The sequence below is a fragment of the Colletotrichum abscissum genome, assembly GCF_030869225.1.
Source record: "Colletotrichum abscissum strain IMI 504890 chromosome Unknown Scaffold_27.1, whole genome shotgun sequence".
Lineage (NCBI taxonomy): Eukaryota > Fungi > Ascomycota > Sordariomycetes > Glomerellales > Glomerellaceae > Colletotrichum > Colletotrichum abscissum.
In genome coordinates, this window is record NW_026850176.1 from 202453 (window position 1) to 224500 (window position 22048).

Sequence of the window (22048 nt, forward strand, 5' to 3'; positions counted from 1 at the left end):
AATGACTGATGAAGGGTGTGAGCTTTTCGGATCATTCTAACAACACAATCACAATTCCAAGGCGTAGGATCAATCATCACCGACAGACCATCGCCAACTCCCGATTCAACCAATCACAAGCTTAATCCATACCTTGTAACTCTTCGTCCAATCAAAATGTCAGTCAACCGTAACGTTGAGTCCATCAACAACAAGCAGGGCGAGTTCCACCCCAGCGTCCCTCGTTCAGAGCCCCTCACAACCAAAGGCGTAAGTTCATCAATCCCAATCCCAAGCATTCGTAATCACTCCCCCTGTCTAACCAACCAATAGCACGCCCCTGGCACCAAAGTCGGCAACGACGCATACCCCGAGTTCCACGCCCAAGCATACCCTGCCGGCACAGCACCCAGAGAAAACACCTTCCAGCCCCAGAACGCGCAAGAGATCCCCGGCCAGGCTCTGAACCCCGAGGCTACCACGTATACGGCCGCGCACGATTTCCCTGGTGCCACGAGCGGGGACGTCCACACTGGGCTGGGTAAACCTGTACAGGGCCAAACTAGCGCCGAGCTGCACGGGGCTAACCTTGGTCGCCGTGACAAAGAGAGCGCCGGACTTGAGGGAGTTGGAGCTTTTGGCAAGCACAACTTCAGAGAGCGGCGGTTGGATGTTGACCAGGAGCCCGATGCTCGTGGCAAGACGAAGAATGCATCGAATGTTCTCGGCGCGGAAGAGAGATTACCTGTGTCGGCTGAAGCGGTCGCCAGTGAGCGTCGATAAGTCAGCGACTTTTGTACCAGTACCTTGATGTCACGAGCATGAATGAAATCCTCACGAGCTTGGGAAAACGTAATTTGGCCCGAATTGTAAATATTCACGCCCAATTTATTGCATGTTTTAAGTGCATCCGCTGTCCCTTATCCTCCTAAACGCCCTTGTAGCCTTACTCGTAATGCATCTTGATTCCAGTGTTCTAACCCAAATACACTACGAGAGAAGAAAATCGCGCCATGTTCCAAAGTTACATCGGTTCACACAAAGATGACCCGGCGTGTCACCATCTAAATGGATCGGTTCTTGGTCTTGCTAGCGTTGGAAGGCGCAGTCTTCTTGAGAGTGAGAACGATCTTGTCTTCAGTGGTGGTGTCGCTAGTGTCGTTCCACTTGAGAGAGTAGATGCCGTTGATGGAGCTGGGGGTAGCATACCACAGCGACTCCATGCCGCCAGAGGAGGACTCGACGAAAATGAAGGAACCGTAAAAGACGAAGCCGCTGGTCTGGCGGTCGGAAGAGGATGAGTTGGAGCTGAGAAAGCCGACGTCATGGTCCGAAGAGCCCTCGGCGGGGATGGAGAAGGTGAGGTTGGACCAGCTGGGAGGGGAGGTAGAGTTGAGAGCCGTAGTGTTGGGGGCTCCGATCCAGCCGTTGTTGTCGGTGGGGGTGACTATGAAGTGTATTAGTTGCTGGTCGGATATTAAACCGGAAGATGGTGACGTACAGATCACCGGGGCGGCGTTAGAGTCGTTGAACTTGGTGTGATCACCAAAGTAAGCGTCGCCTAGTCACAATCGTGTTAGTCTAAGGCTTTCCTAGGGGGGGTTTCGCAACCCGGGCTGGACGGGTTATCAACAAAAGAGAGACAGGAAGAGAATGATGGTAAAGCTCCTAATAGAACTTTACGAATTCTCTTGAGATAAAAGTTCTTAAACCAGCCTTACTACCTCCTGCAGAGAACATGGACAGGCCGCCGATTCCTTGGCCGTAGGCGTAGACCTGGAAAGGGCTGGTGTTATCACTGGCGACAGCGCGGGGTTCCGAAGGAGCCGCAACCGCAAGAGCGGCGAACGACAACAGGATAGTGCCGAAGGACTGCATTTTTGCGTATGGGGTTGTTGAGCTGTGTCTCGAAAAGAAAGGAGTTGTGATGGAGTAAACGACTGGATGAGACTGTAAGGAGACTCGATGGGGGATAACGATGGACTGAATGAGAGTGATCGTGGTGAAAGGAACCGGAGTGGTGGGGGGGGGCCGGGGAAGTGAAGCTGGAGAGGGGATGGAGTTGGTTAAATAAAAGTGCGGTTAGTCGATGCCGGTCGGATGATCCGCCTCAAGCCGCCCTGGCCGGCATGTCATGACTTGTAACTCTACGTGCAAATTTTCGGGCTACGCCACCGCGGCACCACAACTCATCCAAGTCAGGTAGCAAAGGCCCGAAGACGGTTCCTGTTGGCTATGGTTGCAAGGTAAACTTTGGTTTCCCAAACCAGGTTGTAACCAACAAATCACTGCGCGGATGCGGAATAGGCGCGTTGACTCTTGAGGCTCGGACTCCACCGTGTTGATCACAGTGGAGGCACAATCAACCCCGTCAACCACAGATAGTGTAGTTGAGACCATCACAACCTCCTTGACGCATCGGTCATTGCCGTTCGGCATCCAGTCAAGCTTTTGCCGCGAGATTGGACGGAAACGGCCATTGGCCATTCAGATCCAGCGGGAGCGCCGTTGTCGTTTACTTGCGGCTAGGGCCATCCCGGGAGGGGCGCCTGTCAACGGGGGTTTTCAGAGTTCTCGTTTCGGTATGTGGGATGAACAGGGGCCCGTGATAGGGCCCGGGATCTGTGGATACTGATTCCCGGGGTGAGCTTGATATATAGCAGGGATGCTATAAGTCTGGCCCATCACATCTCATCCATCATCGTCACAAAAGGGGGATGGTGTCGCCATGGGACCGCGTAAGGAGAGGAGGCTGCGCAAGGGACCACGAACTCCTCCTCTCCCAGCATGCAGTGTAACGAACCCACTCAAGGCCACCTACATAGATTGATAGTCTTCGCAGACGGCCACCCGCGAGGCTCAAGCTATGCCGCACAGACATTCCCCTTCCGCAAAGCGGAGCCGGAAGTTTCTAAATCAGGAGTGATCTGGTGGGGCTCATCGGCCGGCTTGGCTCTCCGGAGTGCCTCCCACCCTCCCGACAAGTCGGGCAGACCGGCCACCCAAGTCTGACGGTTCTACCGTCGGCACACCGGCCCTTGATCGTCTCCCCTTCACATCCACTTGATAAACCCATCACGCCTGTCGACAAGTTGAGTTGCCGTGCCTTGCGAGGCTGCAGTGGAGCACAACACCCTACCAACCCCAGCTTCCCCTGACCTATGCCTCGCATAGAGGAAATAAGACTCAGCTGCTTGCGAGTCAGCCCAACTGCGGTTCGTCTTCCACGTACCACCTTACGACCCCCGTACAGCCCGCGCATGGATCTCAAAGGGGTCAGTCTCAGGTTAACCCCTTCGGGCCTTCATCGACATGGGAATTATCGTGAAATCATCTGCATCCAGAATGTTTTTCCTTCGCTGAATCTCGAGCCGGACTAGCCTTTGCATTGACGATCTTTAACCTACTGGGGCAAGTGCGAGCTGTGGTGCCAGTGGATAGCTTCGGGATGCCCATGGTATCGTCAGATTCGGTTCAAGCGGCTCCAAAGGAAACAGGACCGATTGATGACTTCTGTCATTGTGGACCGAATGAGGAAACACCTGCAGGGTAAACACACCCAAGTTCAACGGGGAAATAGAGTTTTTAGCATCCGTTGACTATCGCGCTTCCCGTGAGCCGCCCGTGAAGCCGACATTGCGTTGCGGGCTCACAAGAATACTTAAGCGATAGACATCCGTTGCTTGTTTGATGCTATTCTCACTCACTCCTCACCCAGCACAGTATTGGCTGCGCTTCCATTCGCTTTCGTCTTTCCTCCCTCACTCCCTCTTCAGTCCTTCCAACTTGTGTCATATAGTCTTTCTTTTAACCTTCTCTTGGCACACACAATCACTACATCATCATGTTCAAGTCTCTCTTCATGGCCGGTGCCCTTGCGGGTTCCATGGCCTCTGCCTTGCCCGGATTCGGCGCCCTCTCTGATGGCCCCGAGGCCCAGCTCTTCCCTCGTGCTACCTGCAGCGGCAACACTGCAAGCACAAGAAGCGAGTGGTGCGACTACTCCGTCGACACCGACTACTGGACCGAGGCGCCCGACACCGGTGTCACCCGCGAGTACTACCTTGAGTTGACCGACGTCACCGTCGCTCCCGATGGTGTCTCCCGCTCCGCCATGGCCGTCAACGGCTCCATTCCGGGCCCGACCATCTTCGCCGACTGGGGTGACACCGTCGTCGTTCACGTCACCAACTCTCTGACGACCTCCAACAACGGCACCAGCATTCACTTCCACGGCATTCGCCAGAACTACACCAACCAGAACGACGGCGTCAGCTCCATCACTCAGTGCCCCACGGCCCCCAACGACACCATCACCTACACCTGGAGAGCTCTGCAGTACGGTTCTACCTGGTACCACTCCCACTTCGCTCTTCAGGCGTGGCAGGGTATCTTTGGCGGCATCATCATCAACGGCCCCGCCACTGCCAACTACGATGAGGACCTCGGCATGATGTTCCTCAACGACTGGGATCACCAGACCGTCGACGAGCTCTACTCCACTGCCGAGACCTCCGGCCCGCCGACGCTCGACAACGGTCTCATCAACGGTACCAACGTCTACGGCGACGACGACTCCACCACACAGACCGGCTACCGCTACAACGTCACCTGGACCTCCGGCACCTCCTACCGTCTGAGACTTGTCAACGCCGCCGTCGACACCCACTGGAAGTTCATGATTGACAACCACACCATGGAGGTCATCGCTTCCGATCTGGTTCCCATCACCCCCTACAACGCCACCGTCCTCGACATCGGCATGGGCCAGCGCTACGACATCATCGTCACTGCAGACCAGGCCGACGTCGCCGACAACTTCTGGATCCGCGCAATTCCCCAGTCCGCCTGCTCCGACAACGATAGCACAGACAACATCAAGGGTATCATCTCCTACACCGGCACCATCACCACCCCCACCACCAGCGCCTACTCCTACACCGACTCTTGCGACGACGAGACGGACAACATCTCCCCCTACGTCTCCAAGACGGTTGACAGCGCCAACTGGGATGAGCTCGAGAGCGCCTCCGTCAGCAAGAACACCGCCGGCCTCTTCAAGTGGTACCTCAACAGCACTTCCATGCTCGTCGACTGGGCCAACCCGACCCTCGAGTCCGTTATCAACGGTAACACCACCTGGGAGGACGACGACGCCGTCATCCAGCTCGACGAGGCCAACCAGTGGGTCTACTTTGTCATCGAGACCACCCTCGCCGTCCCCCACCCCATCCATCTCCACGGCCACGACTTCTTCATCCTTGCACAGGGCTCCGGAACCTACTCCAGCTCCATCACTCTCAACACTAGCAACCCGCCCCGTCGCGATACCGCTATGCTTCCCTCCTCTGGATACCTCGTTATGGCCTGGGAGACTGACAACCCGGGCGCCTGGCTCATGCACTGCCACATTGGCTGGCACACGTCCGAGGGTTTCTCGATGCAGTTTGTCGAGCGCTACAGCGAGATTGCTGCCATCACTGATAACTCTACCCTCACCGATACTTGCGACACCTGGACCACCTTCCAGGAGGAGTACTCCATCGAGCAGGAGGACTCTGGTGTCTAAATGGCTTATGAAGAATATCTACAGTACGGCACAATCATTGGGTAGACTAGCATCGGGTTAGCGGTTTCCTTGAGTCTTGATAAAGGGGCGGGTTGGCGAATAGGGTTTCGATTTGTGTATCACATAGTTCAAGTTCCATCCATACACGAAAAAGGAAATTATTATATTTTGACCGCGTTTGCCATCTTGATTGTTAGTGAAATGTGATAGTTCGACTGTCTTTGAAGCCATTTCGTGGTCTGCATCATTATCATGTATCAAAGCATATTGATACCGAACTTACCGACTATCGTGATACTCACGGTTAATACCCGGTTTATGATCTATCTCAGTTCCCTGAGATGATGATCTGACTTTCAAAGTCAGTCAATGGGTATCATGAGGTTTCATTCACATTAATTTACAAATGTCGGCAAACAGGCCGTCCTGTTCTATGTGCGGCGTGCTACTACCGTCATCTATATTCACGTCGATACTTGAGATAGCGCAGGCATAATCATTTTACTCAGCTTGCTTGGTTCACAAATAGCTTGTAGATTGCTCTCTTGGTATTGCCTTCACGTTTCTAACGGTGATGGTGCAAGGTCTCGCTCGATATACCTTCAACTTTTACCAAAAGGCTCTGAAATGGCTAGTTCTTACCCTTTGGTATATGAGGTGGGCATAAAAAGCTTTTTAACGTAGCTGTGATCGAAATAGGTGATCATTTCAATATTCAAGAACTTACTAGACAATTTCGCTCAAGTTCGTAATGATTATTCAAGTCTATTAAGTGAGCTATACTAATGTCTTTGATGTGAACAGTGACTTCTAATCTAATACTCATTTGATGGATATCCTGTGTCTCTTTTTCCTAAAAAAGAAAATAAAGTCGTTATTCGACAATCGCAAAAGTATTTTCTCTACATATCCTTAGTTTCGAATCTAGAATCTAATAGATCAATGTCCTCTACTGATAATTACAAGTATGACACTGAAGGCTAAAGTTTTAACAAGTTCCTGCTTTAAACTAAAAGCCAAGATTTTCCTTTGAAAATTAAAGATCCAATGATCATGCTTTCCCTTTTGAATTGGCCGAAAGAACTATCATAAGATATATTCAATTCGGCACGAATGTAACTTATAGTTTTCATGTAGTATTGGCCTGAAAAGCTTGATTGTTTGAGGTCTGAAGAACGCATTCTAGTACACATGAACACTCAGCTAATTCCAGGAATGCTTCTACGATCTATCGTCAGTATGGAGGTTGCTATGCACCCCAGCTCGCGTGTCTTCCACTGTTGTCTCTTCTTATTCATGGTGTTTGTACTTGTGGACGTAAGTATTTGTTCGTCAGTATGTTCGGCCCAGCAGCAGATCCATCTCTCAAGGTCCATCCGACTCTGTGCCTGCACCATGACGATAACCTTGTCCCTACGGAAGCTCTCCAAAGCCTCGTCACGTGAGCCTTCTGCGTTTCAACATAGCCACGAGTGCATATTTAAGGACGCTATTCCTCCGGCATCAGTTCCCCCTTCCCCAATTGCTTGTTTTTATCTTTCTTTGTTTGTCCCACGTATTACGTTCGGTAAAGGCGCGACTTGCAGCCCTCGACGTCTGATGTCTGCAACTCTTACAGCCACGGGAAAAGCAGAAGCTTCTTCGCTCTCAAGTTTTTACTGCACATGCAGCCATGTCGCATTGTATTGTGTCTGTCTCCACCAAGTCATGGTGAAAGCATGCAAAACGCCGAACATTTTCACCAAACTTGAATGATGTGTTCCTTACGGCTCACGAGCGTACGCATGCATTGTCTCTGAAGACTTGTCACGAACTCATGATAGTGATTCCTCATCGACTTTGGAGTTGTACCCATCGAAGCTACTCTAATTTCTTCGAAATTCACCTGGGGTTTGGTGCTTTCAGGCTTGGATCTCATCGATCTCATGAGAATCACTTGCGCCATTGATGAAGAGATGGACTGCAAGATGCTCCTAATCAAACGCACTTTGATGACAAAAATTCTTAGAGAATCATCGACAGCTCGTAGTACTTGCCCACTATATTGACCATGATGATCTTTCCTGCAGCGGAGAGTTGTTGTTCATTCACGCCGTGCCCAAGCCTTCAGGTGTTCCGTTCATCCCACATCGCCGAGCAAGGCAGACAATCTGCGCTCTCTTCATTTAAAAACCGGCAGCTTCCTATTTGGTACGACCGCGCTTGAATGCAAACTGGCGAGCAAAAGTTCCATCAATTTCAAAGTTGTCATATTTAGTTGTAATCGCAACATCAACAAGCAAGCTTGAACTGCCGGAAAACCTTGAGTTGCCCACGAATCACCTCGGTGAGCAAGTACTATTCTTTTGGCATTCGGAACCGCGCGTCATTTTCTTAGTCCATCCCAAAAGTCTCCAGACTTGATCTATGTCTCTCTCCGATCATGATCATCGCCAAATTCAGATCAGCTTGCGCTGCCCTAGAAACAACAGCACACCTGGCGTCGGAATGATTGAGCTGCGGTGCACTTGAGCTTTGGCCTTTTCTCGGGGTTGCACTGAGCATAGGTGGTCGGTACATGAATCGCGTTGCGACGATTCGTAAGTGCTGCGGACATACAGTGGACATTCAGCGAAGATCATCATTTTGCTTAACAGCATTCAGCCTATACCTCCGGCTAAGTCGCAAAAACTTTGTATACACTTCGAAATGTCTATTTTGGTTTATTTCGATGCTGATGACGACGCAACGATGTTTCCCACTCCTCTCTCAGTAATAACTCACAGAGTAAGGTTGTTGAGTATAATCCCACGTGTACGGTGTGCCGTCTATCCGACCTTTGTTGGAAACTTTTTCAGCACCCAAGGATGGCTTCGTCATCATCAGCAGCCCTAGGTCATGCTCGTAAGTCACGAGGTTGGCAGTATTGGAGCATTGTAGAGGAGGGCAGTCAAAGTCAAACAGGCCAACTTCAGCCCCCAACGCCAACGCGGTCAAGAACAGAACGTCGTGCCGTCGCACCCGCACTTATTATTATCTATAGTTATCATAGTTGTTTAGCACTATAGACAGGGCTCTACGTCTGCAATATGCGTAAGGTCAGTTTTCCCCCCTCTTTCAGGGCCTCAGCCTCACAGGAATCAAAGAGCCCCAACCAAAAAGAATCAAGGGGAAATTGCAAGCATATTTTCGGAATGGTATTCTCTCTCGCCAAACGCTGCAGCAAAGTGTTCCAGGGACTGGAAGCTGCTGAATTGGGAGCGTTGTCCGGTCTCACAGGCTTTGTTGGGGCATCAGCACCGGAATGCCTTACGATGTTTACCCACTTCACTTGAGGCTTGAGGGGGTACCCACGCAAATCAGGGCTCGTCAAGCCTCAAGAGAGTCGAAAAGAAGGGGAAGCTTCTTTGTAGCGGCGGGATTTTACCCCTGAACCCGCACCGTCACCCCCTGAATCGGCTTCCCGGAATGGCACTCTTCTGGAATGTGGGGGATTTAGAGCGTCGGGAACCGCAAAGCTTGGGCAGATGTGATGCAGGGGTATCCACGTCCTTTCTTTGCACATCCCCGGCCATGTTGTTACCTATCTGGGTGTTGCCATCTGGTACGTACGCAGTTTGCCAGTTGTGTTGCAGCGCCCCGTTGACGGCAGCCCGGCAGGGCTTATTTTTTTCTAGCTTCTTTGGGCATTAAGCCTCATGCTTGGCATCGAAGCTTTTTGGTGTTCCCCACGTCGGGAGTGGCTTGTGAACCGTAACGTCAGATCTGTGACTGTGCATGATGGAACGCTCGCTTGTTACGTTATCGGGAATCCCCCTCTCTGCTACTTTCCCGAGCGCCTGTCTGCTCATGAAGCTCGAGACTCTTGAGTGTGTCCCAAAGAGCCTCAAGGAGTCCCGAAAAGTTCCAAGGAGGCGCCGACCTCGGTCTCGCCCCGGCTCATCAAGCCTCAGCCGTCGCAGGGTCCAAGCGTAGGAGGCCTTGTTGTCTCTCCATCAGCTCTCAACTTGGGAACATCCAGCCAGTAGGGACAATAGGAGAGTTTCGATCGCATGAAGATGCCTCGGACGAACGGTTTGAAACGTCCAGGTTGTTCGCCCACATCGCGGGTTAAACCTGCCATCTCATGAGGCTGTGGTATGGCCAAACATACTGCCAAAGTCTGTTAGCGAAGCGAACATGGGACGGCAAGAGACCTTCTCACTGGTTCTCGAAGGCCGTTCCTTGGACCCAGCCCGGCGATGACGAGGGCATCAACGTCGACAGAGTGACATCCGGGACGTCGATCATCAACTTTCACCCACCACGCGTTCCGGAGACTGGCTGTGTAAGACGCTCGTGCAATGCGTCGTAAGACTCTCCATTGACGTACCCAGTCTATCGTAGATCGTCAGTCGAGTGTCTAGTCAGGCTCAGGAAAGGGAGTCGAGAAGCCTTCGAAACGCAGAGCTCAACTTGACCATAAAAGAAGACCTTTGTCCCGTTCAAATCAAAACCTTTCTCTTTCTCCTCACCACCAACAACCAGTTCAATCTTCAATCACTCTCAAGCATCTCTCACTCTTCCATCTTTCGCTTTCTCAGCACCACTTTCGCTCTACTACACTTCAGTCTTCACACTTCTTTTTCAAGAACCACTACCAACCACCCCCAACAATCAAAATGCAGTTCACCATCGCTACCATCATTGCCTTCGCCGCCGCCGCTCAGGCCGGTCCCCTCGCCATCCGCGATGTCTGCAACTCCGCCCCCTCCGGCCCTACCACCGCCAGTGTCGAGCCCCGCTCCCAGCCCGCCGCCGCCACCGCGGACGCCTGCCAGAAGCTTTGCGAGGCCGACTCTGGCTGCCAGTCCTTCGTCTTCGGCCTTCCCCCCTCCGGCACCACCCCTCTCTGCTACCTCTACGCCGTCCCGGCTTCTCAGGTTCCCAAGCAGTCCAACACCAACTTGATGGTCTTTGACAAGGCTTGCACCAGCGTCCCCACCGTTGCTCCTACCCAGACCAACACCGGCGCCAACAACGGCAACACAGGCTCCAACACTGGTGCCAACACCGGCAACGCCAACACTGGCAGCAACAACAGCAACGGTAGCCAGCAGCCCAAGAAGCGTGCCAACGTCTGCGGCGCCGCCCCCGCCGGCCCCGCGACCAGCAGCCCCACCCCTCTCCTGAGCCGTGAGGACATCACCACCCAGGACGCCTGCTTGGCTCTCTGCAAGCAGACCACTGGATGCCAGGCCATCGAGTTCGGCAAGCCCTCCGCCAACGAGCCGGTCCAGTGCCGCCTCTTCAACGTCCCGGCTTCCAGCCTGCCCGCTCCTACCAACGGTCAGACCTTCGTCGCCTTCGACATTGGCTGCTAAATGCACACACGTGCATAGCATCACGATACATTCCACGGCGTGCCTTCGCTTGACGCGGCTCGAATCGGCGAGTTGGCTCAGAAGGTAGTGCTTTACTCTTCTACTCTCTCTCATAGCGTGGTTGGCCACGACGACTTCTGCTTTGTATACATCGGAACGGAAAACTCGACAATCCCCCTCTTGGGACTTCGATCTTTGGGTGAATGGGGTACAACAGACGCTTGTGAATGAATGAATGGTTTTTCTGGTTGGTCATGGATAGAACACTCTTTTGGTATGCACTTTTTCTTAGCTCGATTTTTCGGAACAGTCATTCGTTTGGATATAGAAAAGGAACAACAGAAAAAGGAAAAAAAAAAAAAAGGATATTGTATAGTAGGCAGCAAAATAGACTCGAGTTGGGAAACTTTTCCAGTGCCATTCTGTGACCTATGCCTTTCTAATACTGACCTCAGAAACCATCGCTGAGAGACTTGAGCAATCACTTCAGCCACTAGCTGGTTGGCAGGAGCTGATTCTGGACAGTCACCTTCAAAAGGATTACAGGCAGCTCAAACGAAAAGAATCGGATCTGTTGAAAAGAAGTGAGACTACTTCCGATTCCGTCTGCGAGGTCGCAACCATCCGCCGACTGCTATCGGAAAGGGCCGAGATCGGGAATCGGAGAAAAAGTGGAACGACGGATTCTTGAGCGGAGCCGTATTGCCGACCGATCGGCACCGTAAGGTCGGATGGAAGTCGCCATTATCGAACAATCGCCCGAAACCGCAGATGCAAGCCGCGGTCTAGCGTTAGATGCGCGGAGAAACAAGATTTTTTCTAGCTGAATCGACGGGCCGTGGGGGTTCATTTCTAAAGTTGCTAAGCAGAGCCAAGGCACTTTAAAAAGGAAATGCACCAGGTACTAATTACACACTTGCTATATTGGGGGCTGTTGGAGAAAGCAAAAAGACCCAGTCGGCGATGTCGCCATCGACTTCAACATGAGGTGATTCAAATGAGCCAATCACACAACTTGCAAACGAATTTCACCATCCACCTCCACTGGCGCCATCCACCCGGCAGTGGTGACCTGCAACGGCATCTACGCAATTACAGGAATGGTGCCCCGGGAAAATGTCATCATTGACTGATGATGCCATGCGGGCCCTGGGAAAACGACACTCAGAAACCGCTGTCAAAATGGACGACAAGTAGCTAAAAGCTCTAAACGAGGCAATACTCCCGAAGAAGGAAAGGAAACCAGCCCACTCGAGCAATCTACTCGCCAATCTCGTTTTTCCTCGTGCAGAGGTCTGCTCCGACAGCTTGGTCCGGGTCTTTTGGGGTCCGCATTGATAAGCCGTGCGCGTGGCCGCAGAGTTTCTTTTCCAAACACGCAAACGACCTTAGAAACTCGACTTCAGCCGGACAAGCGCGGGTGTTTCTGGTACCGAGTGAAGTTGGGACCTCACCTTCTTCCAACATTGAGGCAAACAAAATAGCCACAAGCGCTAGGGAGAGAATCTGAGAATTCACAATATCAGCAACCTACGATGAGCGCGCCAAAGAATCCTCCGCCCGAGAAGGCGCTAGATACGCCGGCGAATGATATCAGCGGGACGGATAGCCCGTCCGAAGTTGAGCTTGAGCAGGATGTAGTCAATGAGAAGTCGCTGTTGAGGAAGCTTGATCTCAAGCTTCTGCCGGCGGTGGGCATTTTGTACCTTCTCTCATTCCTCGACCGATCTAATGGTGAGATGCTCCAGAAAACCCTGCTGCGAGACAATCTACTAATATCTACGTAGTGGGCAATGCTCGAATTGAAGGCCTTACTACCGATCTCAACATGAGTATGCTTCTTAATCAGACAAACTCGGTCAAGATCGAACCGGTGTAGCTGACATTGACAGGTGGTAACCAGTATCTGACTGGTCTAACTCTATACTTTATCGGTTATGTTCTCTTTGAAGTAAGTGCTTCCACAACAATGTTTCGAAGAGACATGTGTTCGTGCAATGCTAAACGTTTCAGATTCCATGCAACATCATCTTGAAAAGGACCACTCCACGCTTTTGGCTTCCGACACTGACTATCGCATGGGGCATTGTCGCGACGCTCATGGGAATCGTCACTAATATGGCCGGATTCTTTGTCGCCCGCTTCTTCCTCGGTGTCACTGAGAGCGGTCTCTTTCCTGGAGTGGTATACTACTTCTCGATGTGGTAGGTTTCAATGGGCCAGGAGCTTAAGGATGGCATAGTTCTGACCTGAACTTCCTCAGGTATAAGCGTCGCGAGAGACAGTTCCGCATCTCCCTCTTCTTCAGCGCTGCCTCTCTTGCCGGTGCGTTCGGCGGTATCCTAGCATGGGGAATCGGACACATGAGAGTTGTATGGGACAATGGCTGGAGATGGATCTTTATCTTGGTATGTGACCTCCCCATTGAAAATCAAGAAACGTTGCCTGACAATCTGATAGGAGGGTATCGCAACCGTGGTCATTGCTGTCGGCGCATACTGGTTCATCCAAAACTACCCCGACACGGCCAAATTTGTTTCTGAAAAGGAGCGCCGCTTTATCAGGGCCAGATTAGCTTCCGACAGCGATGCCACGCATAACGAGAAGTTCTCGTGGAGTAATGTGATGGATGCTATCAAGGACCCAAAGTGCTGGTTGTACGGTCTTGGTTTCCACACCATGAGCTTGCCGCTATACACGTTTTCTTTGTTCATTGTGAGTTACTCTCACAAACTTAGTGGACCATCTCACTAACTTTGCCTAGCCTACCATCATTAAGAACCTCGGGTACACCGCGGCCGTCGCCCAACTGCTCACTATCCCTCCTTATGCCGTCGCCTTTGTCACAACATTGACCGTCGCGATTTACTCCGAACGCACCGGCCGCCGTGCCTTCTTCATCATGGGATCATCCGCGGTCGCGGCGATTGGTTACATCATTCTTTTAGCCAACTCCGACCCTGCGGGGAAGCCTGGCGTCTCGTACCTCGGAACCTTCTTCGCAGCTGCGGGAATCTACCCCGCCACCGCTCTCGTCCTCTCGTGGCCGGCCATCAATGTCTCTGGGCAGACCAAGCGTGCTGTAGGCAACGCAATGCAGATCACTATTGGAAATTTGGGAGCTGTGTTGGGAACACAGTTGTATCGTGCCAATGATGGTCCGAGGTACATTGTCGGCCACTCTTTCGCTTTGGGGTATCTTTTGGCGAATATCATCGTCTGTGGTATCTTATACTTTGTGTTGAAGGGTGAGAATAAGAGACGCGAGGCTATTGCACCGGAAGTTCAAGCAATTGGCGACTTGGAGGATTGGCCCGGTGACAAGGACCCTAGATGGAGATTCCAATACTAGTGAAAATCGGCATTGGCTGGTTCAGAGCGTAAAGGGCAGTTTCATGGATATGTAGTGCCAAGGCTGACTGCTTGTGTATGGATCCTTGTTTGATCACAGACTTCTAAAGTTGAAATCGGAATCGCGAGGAAGTTGAAACCTCCACAGAAGAATTGAGAACATCCCTCACGTTGCTTGTTGTATCCAGCAAGCTGTGACCTTCGCCATGAAGCCATGCGTGTGCTGCATCAATAGCACTAAGAGAAGCATGAACTCGGCAAATTCTAGGGCTAGTCTTTGAAGGCAATGTCTTGTTTAGAAACGCTTTTGTCTTTGTTGGCGGTGAATACGGGACTTGCTAGAACACTTTACCCAACAAGAGTCGGATGTTGACTGCAACTATGTATTTGAAGGAATTGAGCTAACATCAAGGCTTGCTCGACTCAATACTGATGCTGATTAAGTCCGTTCTTACAATACTTCTGTACATGTTTTTTCCTTGCAGGATGCTCTCTTGACTTCCCTTTGTGACCGTCGTTGTTGTTACCCTATCGTCAAAGCTGATCGCAGCAGCGTCGTGTTGCCTTCTAGCTACTCTTTTCTGCACTTCCTTTGATCGAGACATTTCAATATCGGATCGATGTTGACCACTCTGACCCGAACCATAGTTCTCATACGTATACCGTCCTCCACCAGAACTGAAAATGCGCTTGCCAAAGATGAGCTCGCCGAGGGGTTGGAGTACGGGAATACATGCGGCAATGATCATCGTGCTGCCCTCGACTCTAGCAAAGGGAATTAGCACAAGTTCTCACCACACCATTGTGGCTATCAACATTGAGAACAGTTGCTTAACTCACATAGTCCAAATCACCAAGTCTGAAGTGTCATCTGAAACATCACACGACTAGTTTAGACTCGGCGTGTTATTCCAAGCGGGATTTCCAACAAACTCACATGAGAAGTCCAAGCTTGCGAGACTTGGAAGCCGAGAGCATTTGTATGTGGCAACGATCGATGAGCTTTTCGTCAAGAATGTCAGTTTTGTTTGCCATCAGGAAGCAAGAAAGATTGAGCCTCAACACGCACATTGACCCGATCCCAAGAGCGATGCTCAGAGCTACCTTCTTTCTCACACTCATCTGTAGCTTCGCGAGGACGACGGCTGGATAGATGGCCAAGTAAAGGTCTACAAACGCGCAGAAGCCTAAAAAATCTGTCAGGAAAAGGATTCTAAAGGACAGAAACAGAGCGGGGTTGAAGCACCTCCAGAGTAGATGGCAAAGTAAACCAGAATCCACTTGTCCCAGCACGTCTTGTCTGTGACTGAAAAGTCCCACTGCGAGTGAGAAGGTTGGCATTGGGCAAAAAGAATGATTACGCATCCAATCAAGTTGATGAGACAGAATGAGGCGATGAACCACAGGAAAAGAGCATGCCATTTGCTAGGATTCATGATCCGTGTGAGGAGCGCGACAACAGCAAGCTTCGGGAGTCCAAAAGACATGACACCGGGAGGAAAGCCAGCAATGGTCCAGAGTATTGCTCCCGACTTCTGCTCGAGTGTAAGCACATCAAAATGCCGGCCATTTCCATGCGCCACCGCCGTGATAGCTGTTCCAACATTCGTCCATCCACAGACCTGGAGCAGAGATCGTCAACAACTAGGAAATCTCGGACAATACGTCGTATTGGAGACGGTCGAATCGAAGCTGAGATGTTCCTTACTACAGACGCGACAATCAAATAGTCGTCGAGATGAAACTGCTTCAATATTCTTCCTCTAACGAAGAGTCTACCAGCGGTGAAGAGGGTGCTGAGGACCGACATAGAGATGACAATGCCAAGTGCCACAGGGCCCTTGTCTTCGGTATTTCGGTTGAGCGACATTTTTCCGGACATTGCTCCAGAAAGTCGAGGAGAATGAGAACAACGAATCGAACAAAGGGGAGACCTCAAAGACAGATCGAAAAGTCGGCGCCGGCAGCCACCAAATAGAAGAACTGGATTACGCGGTTGCCAGGAAGAAAAGACAAGCCCCTTCCATACTGAGCCTCGGTCAGAGGGTCAGATTCATGATTATTTGAAGACTGCAACGTCTCTCGAACTGCGATCGACAGTTGGACATGTAGAATGCGCAGCTCCCCCTTCTCCTATCGGCATCAAACGTTCTCAATCAGTCCATCGATGACACCTCGGCGAATACCCTGTGTGAGCTTCCACCGCCATTGGCGGTAATCTCAGTTCGGCTGACAAGGAACGGTGATTAAAGGACCAATTTTCGAGTTTCCCAAGTTCCCACTAATTTATTCCGACAAACTGCAGGATCGTATTGAAGACTTTCGTATTCCTCCCAGCATGGGTGAACCAACAGCCCGGGGACCCGGGGACGCGCACGCACTCAACCAACAAACAACACCAACACAAGACTCTCATTCGTCGCCAGGGTAGAGATTCCACTACATCCTTGACAAAGAATGTTTGCTTTCACCTGATTTTTGGGTCTCCCGTTCTCCCCGCCCCTTGCCCAGGTCTTGGTATGGAGCCATGCCACAACGGTATCACCAGATACGCTGAATAGCTCAAGACTTGTTTGTTGTCGTCGTTGGTGCAGAGTTGCAGATAATCCCAGCGAGGAGTTTTAATCGACCGCAAGACTTCTCATTTGGGAGCGCAATTTACAGAATGGAGTACCGACAATTATGGTAGCAACGGCCCCAGGATTCTGTGGTCAGAATCGACATGAGAACCGCTGCCTCCATGTTGGAAAAGGCAAAGGTGGTCCTTCTTGGGTAAACCGGGTTTCTCAAATTCTTTGCTTTGCATTTATATATCCCTTCCCTTCTGTGTGCTTTGATTTTGGCGGCATTCTTTCATTCAATCTTCAGACTTCCCATCGCCACAATAACTTGATCATTTCAATCCTTAAAAAATGGGTTCTATTCCGGAAAAGACGCTTTTGGACACCTCCATCGCTACCCAGGCCAACGATGCCCAGAGGGTAGCACACCTAGCCAACAATATCGGCACTCTTGGTACATCTTTTCTCCTCGACGATGAAGAGGGTCGTCTTGCCCTTCTGAAGCAGGCCCGGTCACTGCTACAGGCGCTGGAGACCCCAAGAGAGACGATGATTAAACATTGTTGGGCTCAGGTGAGGACAATCGCCTTCCACATTCACTTTCGTTTTATGGGAGTACTTGCTAAGTTGCTATTACCATCAGCCTGCTGTGACCTTCGTCATTGCGACTGGCATTGAGTCGGGCCTGTTTCAGTACCTGGCCCAAAACCCTGGTCCGAAGACCGTGGATCATCTAGGCAAAGCTCTTCGTTTTGATATCGATGTACTTTCTCGCACACTGCGTCATCTCTGCTCAATGGGATACCTCAAGGAAGTTGGCCCGGATGAGTACGACGGCACAAACTTCACCAAGTCGCTGAGTTTACCGATCATAGCCGGTGGATATCCTTGTCTGTAAGATTGCTTCAAGTCACTTTTCCTTCCTTGTGCTACCGTTTCTATGGACTGACCATCCTGTCACATCACTTAGCGTCGAAAGTTGCTGGCCGACGTTCTCGAATTTCCCCCTCTACCTCAAAAAGCACGACTGGTCCATCTCGCCGGACCCTAGAGAGGGGCCAATGCAGGATGTCATCGGTAAAGATAACAACTTCTTCAAGCACATGATGACCAATCATCCCGCCGGAGAATTCCAGAACCATATGGCCGGATACAGGCAAGGACGCCCTTCCTGGATGGATGATGGATTTTTCCCTGTTTCAGAGCGCCTTGTCAAAGGCGCAGACAGTTCATCAGAGGCGGCTTTTCTGGTCGACATTGGCGGTAGCATCGGCCACGATCTAGACGAATTCTGTCGAAAGCATCCCACTGCTCCCGGCCGACACGTCCTCCAAGATCTTGAATACGTACTATCTCAGGTTCAGAAGGTTGACCCTAAGATTGAGCCCATGTCGTACGATTTCCACACAGAGCAGCCCGTCAAAGGCGCAAGAGCCTATTATATGCACTCTGTTTTACACGACTGGACGGATGATGTTTGCAGGAGCATCTTGTCGCGCGTCACTGCGGCAATGAAACCGGGTTACAGCAAGCTCCTCATTAATGAGAATGTGATTCCCTCGACGGGGGCTGATTGGCAGGCTACGGCGCTGGATATGATGATGATGACACTCTTTAGTTCCAGGGAGCGAACAGAAGAGCAATGGCGCAAGCTTCTGGAACCTGCTGGTCTCAAGATTGCCAAGATTTGGTCAGCGGGTGAAGGCGTAGAGAGCTTGATCGAGTGTGAGTTGGCATGATTGAGAACATTGGGACACGCGTGGATGTTTCCAATGATAAAGAATAAATGATGGGATGTTGTTGCATTGGCCTATGAAACTGCTGTGCTTGGGAACGCTGTGATGGTATTGGTAGATGCAACTGTTGAAGAGTGTAGTTAGTTGCGTGAGATCAGTAAGCGGAACAAGGATCTGTGGTCCGCCGGCAACAGAAAAAGCCCCGAGAGATAGACACATCATTCCAACTTCTCGTGCCAACCGAATTGGAGCCATTAAATAAAATCAAGCGTCGTCCATCACCAGGTATCTTAGAAGCGTCGCATTTGATTGAGCCAAACAATTCGGTGTCTTGACCATTCTAGACCAGTCTGCACGAGCTCAGCTTTCCCCCGCGACTATGTTCACCTCAATCCGAGTTGCCGCCTGCCACGTCTCACCTATTTTCCTCTCCGCGCGACGCACAACCGAAAAGGCAATCTCCCTCATTGACCAAGCATCCAGGAACAAAGCAAACCTCGTTGTCTTCCCAGAGACCTACATCCCAGCGTTCCCGATCTGGTCCTCCCTGCGCGCCCCCTTTGAGAACCATGACCTCTTCCAGTCCATGGTGCAGGAATCCGTCCACATCGACGGCGAAGAGGTAGACGCTCTCCGCTCCACGGCAAAGAAGCTCAATGTACTGCTTAGCGTCGGCATTTCTGAAAAGGCTCGCTACAGCAGCGCGACGCTCTTTAATACTAACATCATCATCGGTACTGACGGAGAGATCCTAGTCCATCACCGAAAACTCATGCCAACGTTTTTCGAAAAGTTGACGTGGGCGCCCGGAGATGGCTACGGCCTGCGCGTCGCAGAGACGCGATTTGGGAAGATTGGGAATCTCATTTGCGGGGAGAACACAAACCCGCTTGCGAGGTATGCGCTCATGGCGCAGGGAGAGCAGATTCACATCTCCACATGGCCTGCGATATGGCCGACGAGAGTTCCGAAATCCAAGGAGACAAGCTCTCGAGTGGGATCAAGCGTGGCTAAAGGGGCCAACTATGACAATGTTGCTGCCAACAGGACGAGGGCGGCTGCACACTGCTTTGAGGCTAAAAGCTTTGGTGTTCTCTGCTCAGGAGTCCTGGGCGAGGATGCAATTGAGTCTGTCTCTTCGGGGGCGAGTCAAGAAGATGTGGTCTCCCAAGCGCTGAGAGATTCGCCACGGGGCGCGACCATGTTCTTGGACTCAACGGGCGCATTATTGCCGGGGTTTACAATTGAAGAGGGAACTCTCCGAGAAACCTCGTCAGAATTCTTGCAACACGAAGAAGGCATCTTGTATGCAGACTTAGATGTTGGGGATTGTGTTGAGGGAAAGCAGTACCACGATGTGGTTGGCGGGTATCAACGCCTAGACGTGTTTGATTTGAAGGTTGACCGTAGACGGCGGGAACCGGCTCTATTCAGGGGAGACAATCTCATATTGAAAGGAGAAATAGATGCTCTTGAAGAGGATTGAATCGATCAAAGACACACCAAGTTATTATGACTTGAATCAGTTAGGTACAGACTAGCTATGATCCTGTCGCTCATGCCGCCTTGGCGAACCCAGTCTCAACAACCCCGGGCTGTTTTCTGAATGGCTGCGGCGCCGTGCCACTAGTCATCGTACACTGCCACATCAGTCTCTTCTTTTCCTCGTCCTCCCTATACTGAGACAATTGTCCTGTGATGCTGTGCATGACGCCGCGATTGTGAAAGATCACGACATCACCTTCCTCCCACCGGTGAGCGTAGATATTCTCTGCCGCCCAGATCCTCTTCTGGAAGCCGTAGACGATCTCGCGGACTTTGGCGACATCATCTACGACTGATACTTTGCCCGTCGCCGGATCCCGAGTTGTCAGTTTGAATACGCAGCAACCATGAACCTGGAGAAATGGTCGGTCGGGGTTCAACGGGTTGCGCCAGACCATCTGAGGCTTGTCAGTACAACATTGAGAAGACTCCAGATGGAATTGGGTGACTTACAGGATGTTCAGCAACATTTTCCCAAGACCATTCAGAGAGTTGCTCTATGGGAACCTCTTTCCCCATTGTTGGGATCGACAATCCGTCTTCCGTCGCTTTGCATTGTCTGATGTATTCATAGGCTTGAGGAGCGTATGTTACAGTCGTGTTCAGAGCAAATTCTTGCTCAGCCGGGGTCAGCAATTGAAATGCCCGGGCCCCGGAGAAGACTGACGAAAAGGTCAATCATGCGTCTTCAGAGTGCGAATTTTAGCACTAGACTTACAGGCTGTGGATCCAGCAGCAATGCTCTTTTCTTTCCCGTCTGGAAATTTGAGTTTCTGATCAGGCAGGTTCGGCACCTTAACCGCGTGAAGGATGGTGACTTCGCCAGGCAAACGCTGGTAGAAGGGAGTGTCCATGTGCCACCGGTATGGTCGGGTATATCCATTGCTTAGCTCCTCCTCCGACAGAGGCTTCTCATGGAACAGAGTATGATCCTGGCCGGTTTTATTAGCTCAGATCGCCAATGGCTTGCAGTTTCCAAAATTCAATTAATCAACTGAACAACGATAGGCTTCAGGCATACCAGATGAATCACCTCCAACTCTTCAACTCCTTCATAGTTCTTAAACTTGCCGCTGCCGATGATGCCCACTTGCGGTGCTCTTGGAATTCTTCCTGCTTTGTATGCCGAAAGAATATTCCTGGGGTCACTAACGGCCTTCTCGCCAGCAGAATGAATATCAGTCGCAGTCGGGTCGAAGACTTTGGTCAGCTTAGGCAGAGTCTCAGGCGCGATGCCCGTCTGGTTCTTGATGACCACGACCTGGTTTTCGAACAGGGCTCTTCTGAAGGTTTCGAGGTCTTTTTCTGACAACGCGTCTACGTCCAGGACATCCATTGATGAGGGCAGGTGAACTTTGGCCCCAATCAAAGAAGACTCACGAAGGGAGGTCGGGAGCTCCCTGAAGGAGAGTCCTTGAGATGGGGAAGTGAGGCTGCCCATTGTAACTGTATGATCAACACGATGAAGGTGACAGGGCTAAAGAATATAATTGATTGAGTCTGTGGGCTGATGAGTTGTTCATGAGCCCGGGTAGCCGCATGAACTTATAGCCAACCAGCCTGACCTTTACATCGACGACTTTAAACTTTCTGCCAATTTGGAGCGGGTGAGTTGAACATGCTCTTCCGCATCGCCAGTTCTGTCCTTCTCCTGTCATGTAACACGCAGTGACGCGTAGTAATCGTATTGTCACAGTCTCTCATTGGCCAAGCAATGAGATGCATGCGGGCGAGTCCTTCATGTCACCCGCGCGTCGCAGGAATGGTCCAAACACTGTTTCCGTCGATTATCTCCGGGCACACAGAGAGGCGGGCCAGTTTGTGCAACTCGCCCGCATTAGCCAAATGCATCTCTGAAAGAACGTTCGGTTGATATATATACGGTGATGAAGTCCAAGTGTCCCTCTTTCAGGGAATATTCAACTTAACTCCTCGAACACGAATCATCGCTTACTTTTTCCTGAC

The 22048-nt window shown here is 51.2% G+C and overlaps 8 protein-coding genes across 8 annotated transcripts; 5 read left to right on the forward strand and 3 right to left on the reverse strand.

Moving 5' to 3' along the window:
- Positions 1-156: 156 nt before the first annotated feature.
- CABS01_10493 (uncharacterized protein) lies at positions 157-762 on the forward strand (the record flags this gene model as incomplete). The annotated part of the gene is made up of 2 exons (XM_060543848.1): positions 157-249; positions 313-762. 2 exons carry the CDS (start codon positions 157-159, stop codon positions 760-762), a joined length of 543 nt encoding a protein of 180 aa, XP_060399050.1.
- Positions 763-1043: 281 nt separating this feature from the next.
- Positions 1044-1857, reverse strand: CABS01_10494 (uncharacterized protein; the record flags this gene model as incomplete). Its single annotated transcript, XM_060543849.1, has 3 exons — positions 1044-1426; positions 1481-1540; positions 1701-1857. The coding sequence occupies 3 exons, from the start codon at positions 1855-1857 to the stop codon at positions 1044-1046; spliced, it is 600 nt and encodes a 199-aa protein (XP_060399051.1).
- Positions 1858-3823: 1966 nt separating this feature from the next.
- On the forward strand, positions 3824-5548 carry CABS01_10495 (multicopper oxidase; the record flags this gene model as incomplete). The annotated part of the gene is made up of 1 exon (XM_060543850.1): positions 3824-5548. The coding sequence occupies one exon, from the start codon at positions 3824-3826 to the stop codon at positions 5546-5548; it is 1725 nt and encodes a 574-aa protein (XP_060399052.1).
- Positions 5549-10188: 4640 nt separating this feature from the next.
- Positions 10189-10890, forward strand: CABS01_10496 (uncharacterized protein; the record flags this gene model as incomplete). Its single annotated transcript, XM_060543851.1, has 1 exon — positions 10189-10890. The coding sequence occupies one exon, from the start codon at positions 10189-10191 to the stop codon at positions 10888-10890; it is 702 nt and encodes a 233-aa protein (XP_060399053.1).
- A 1535-nt stretch (positions 10891-12425) lies between these two features.
- CABS01_10497 (major facilitator superfamily transporter) lies at positions 12426-14242 on the forward strand (the record flags this gene model as incomplete). Its single annotated transcript, XM_060543852.1, has 7 exons — positions 12426-12624; positions 12678-12722; positions 12783-12841; positions 12904-13094; positions 13154-13298; positions 13351-13605; positions 13655-14242. The coding sequence occupies 7 exons, from the start codon at positions 12426-12428 to the stop codon at positions 14240-14242; spliced, it is 1482 nt and encodes a 493-aa protein (XP_060399054.1).
- A 406-nt stretch (positions 14243-14648) lies between these two features.
- Positions 14649-16111, reverse strand: CABS01_10498 (uncharacterized protein; the record flags this gene model as incomplete). The annotated part of the gene is made up of 5 exons (XM_060543853.1): positions 14649-15006; positions 15179-15243; positions 15346-15428; positions 15488-15863; positions 15950-16111. 5 exons carry the CDS (start codon positions 16109-16111, stop codon positions 14649-14651), a joined length of 1044 nt encoding a protein of 347 aa, XP_060399055.1.
- A 1042-nt stretch (positions 16112-17153) lies between these two features.
- On the forward strand, positions 17154-20024 carry CABS01_10499 (O-methyltransferase; the record flags this gene model as incomplete). Its single annotated transcript, XM_060543854.1, has 4 exons — positions 17154-17375; positions 17446-17696; positions 17773-18527; positions 18883-20024. 4 exons carry the CDS (start codon positions 17154-17156, stop codon positions 20022-20024), a joined length of 2370 nt encoding a protein of 789 aa, XP_060399056.1.
- Positions 20025-20094: 70 nt separating this feature from the next.
- On the reverse strand, positions 20095-21524 carry CABS01_10500 (TfdA family Taurine catabolism dioxygenase TauD; the record flags this gene model as incomplete). Its single annotated transcript, XM_060543855.1, has 4 exons — positions 20095-20481; positions 20537-20745; positions 20802-21015; positions 21105-21524. 4 exons carry the CDS (start codon positions 21522-21524, stop codon positions 20095-20097), a joined length of 1230 nt encoding a protein of 409 aa, XP_060399057.1.
- Between the last annotated feature and the right edge of the window lie 524 nt (positions 21525-22048).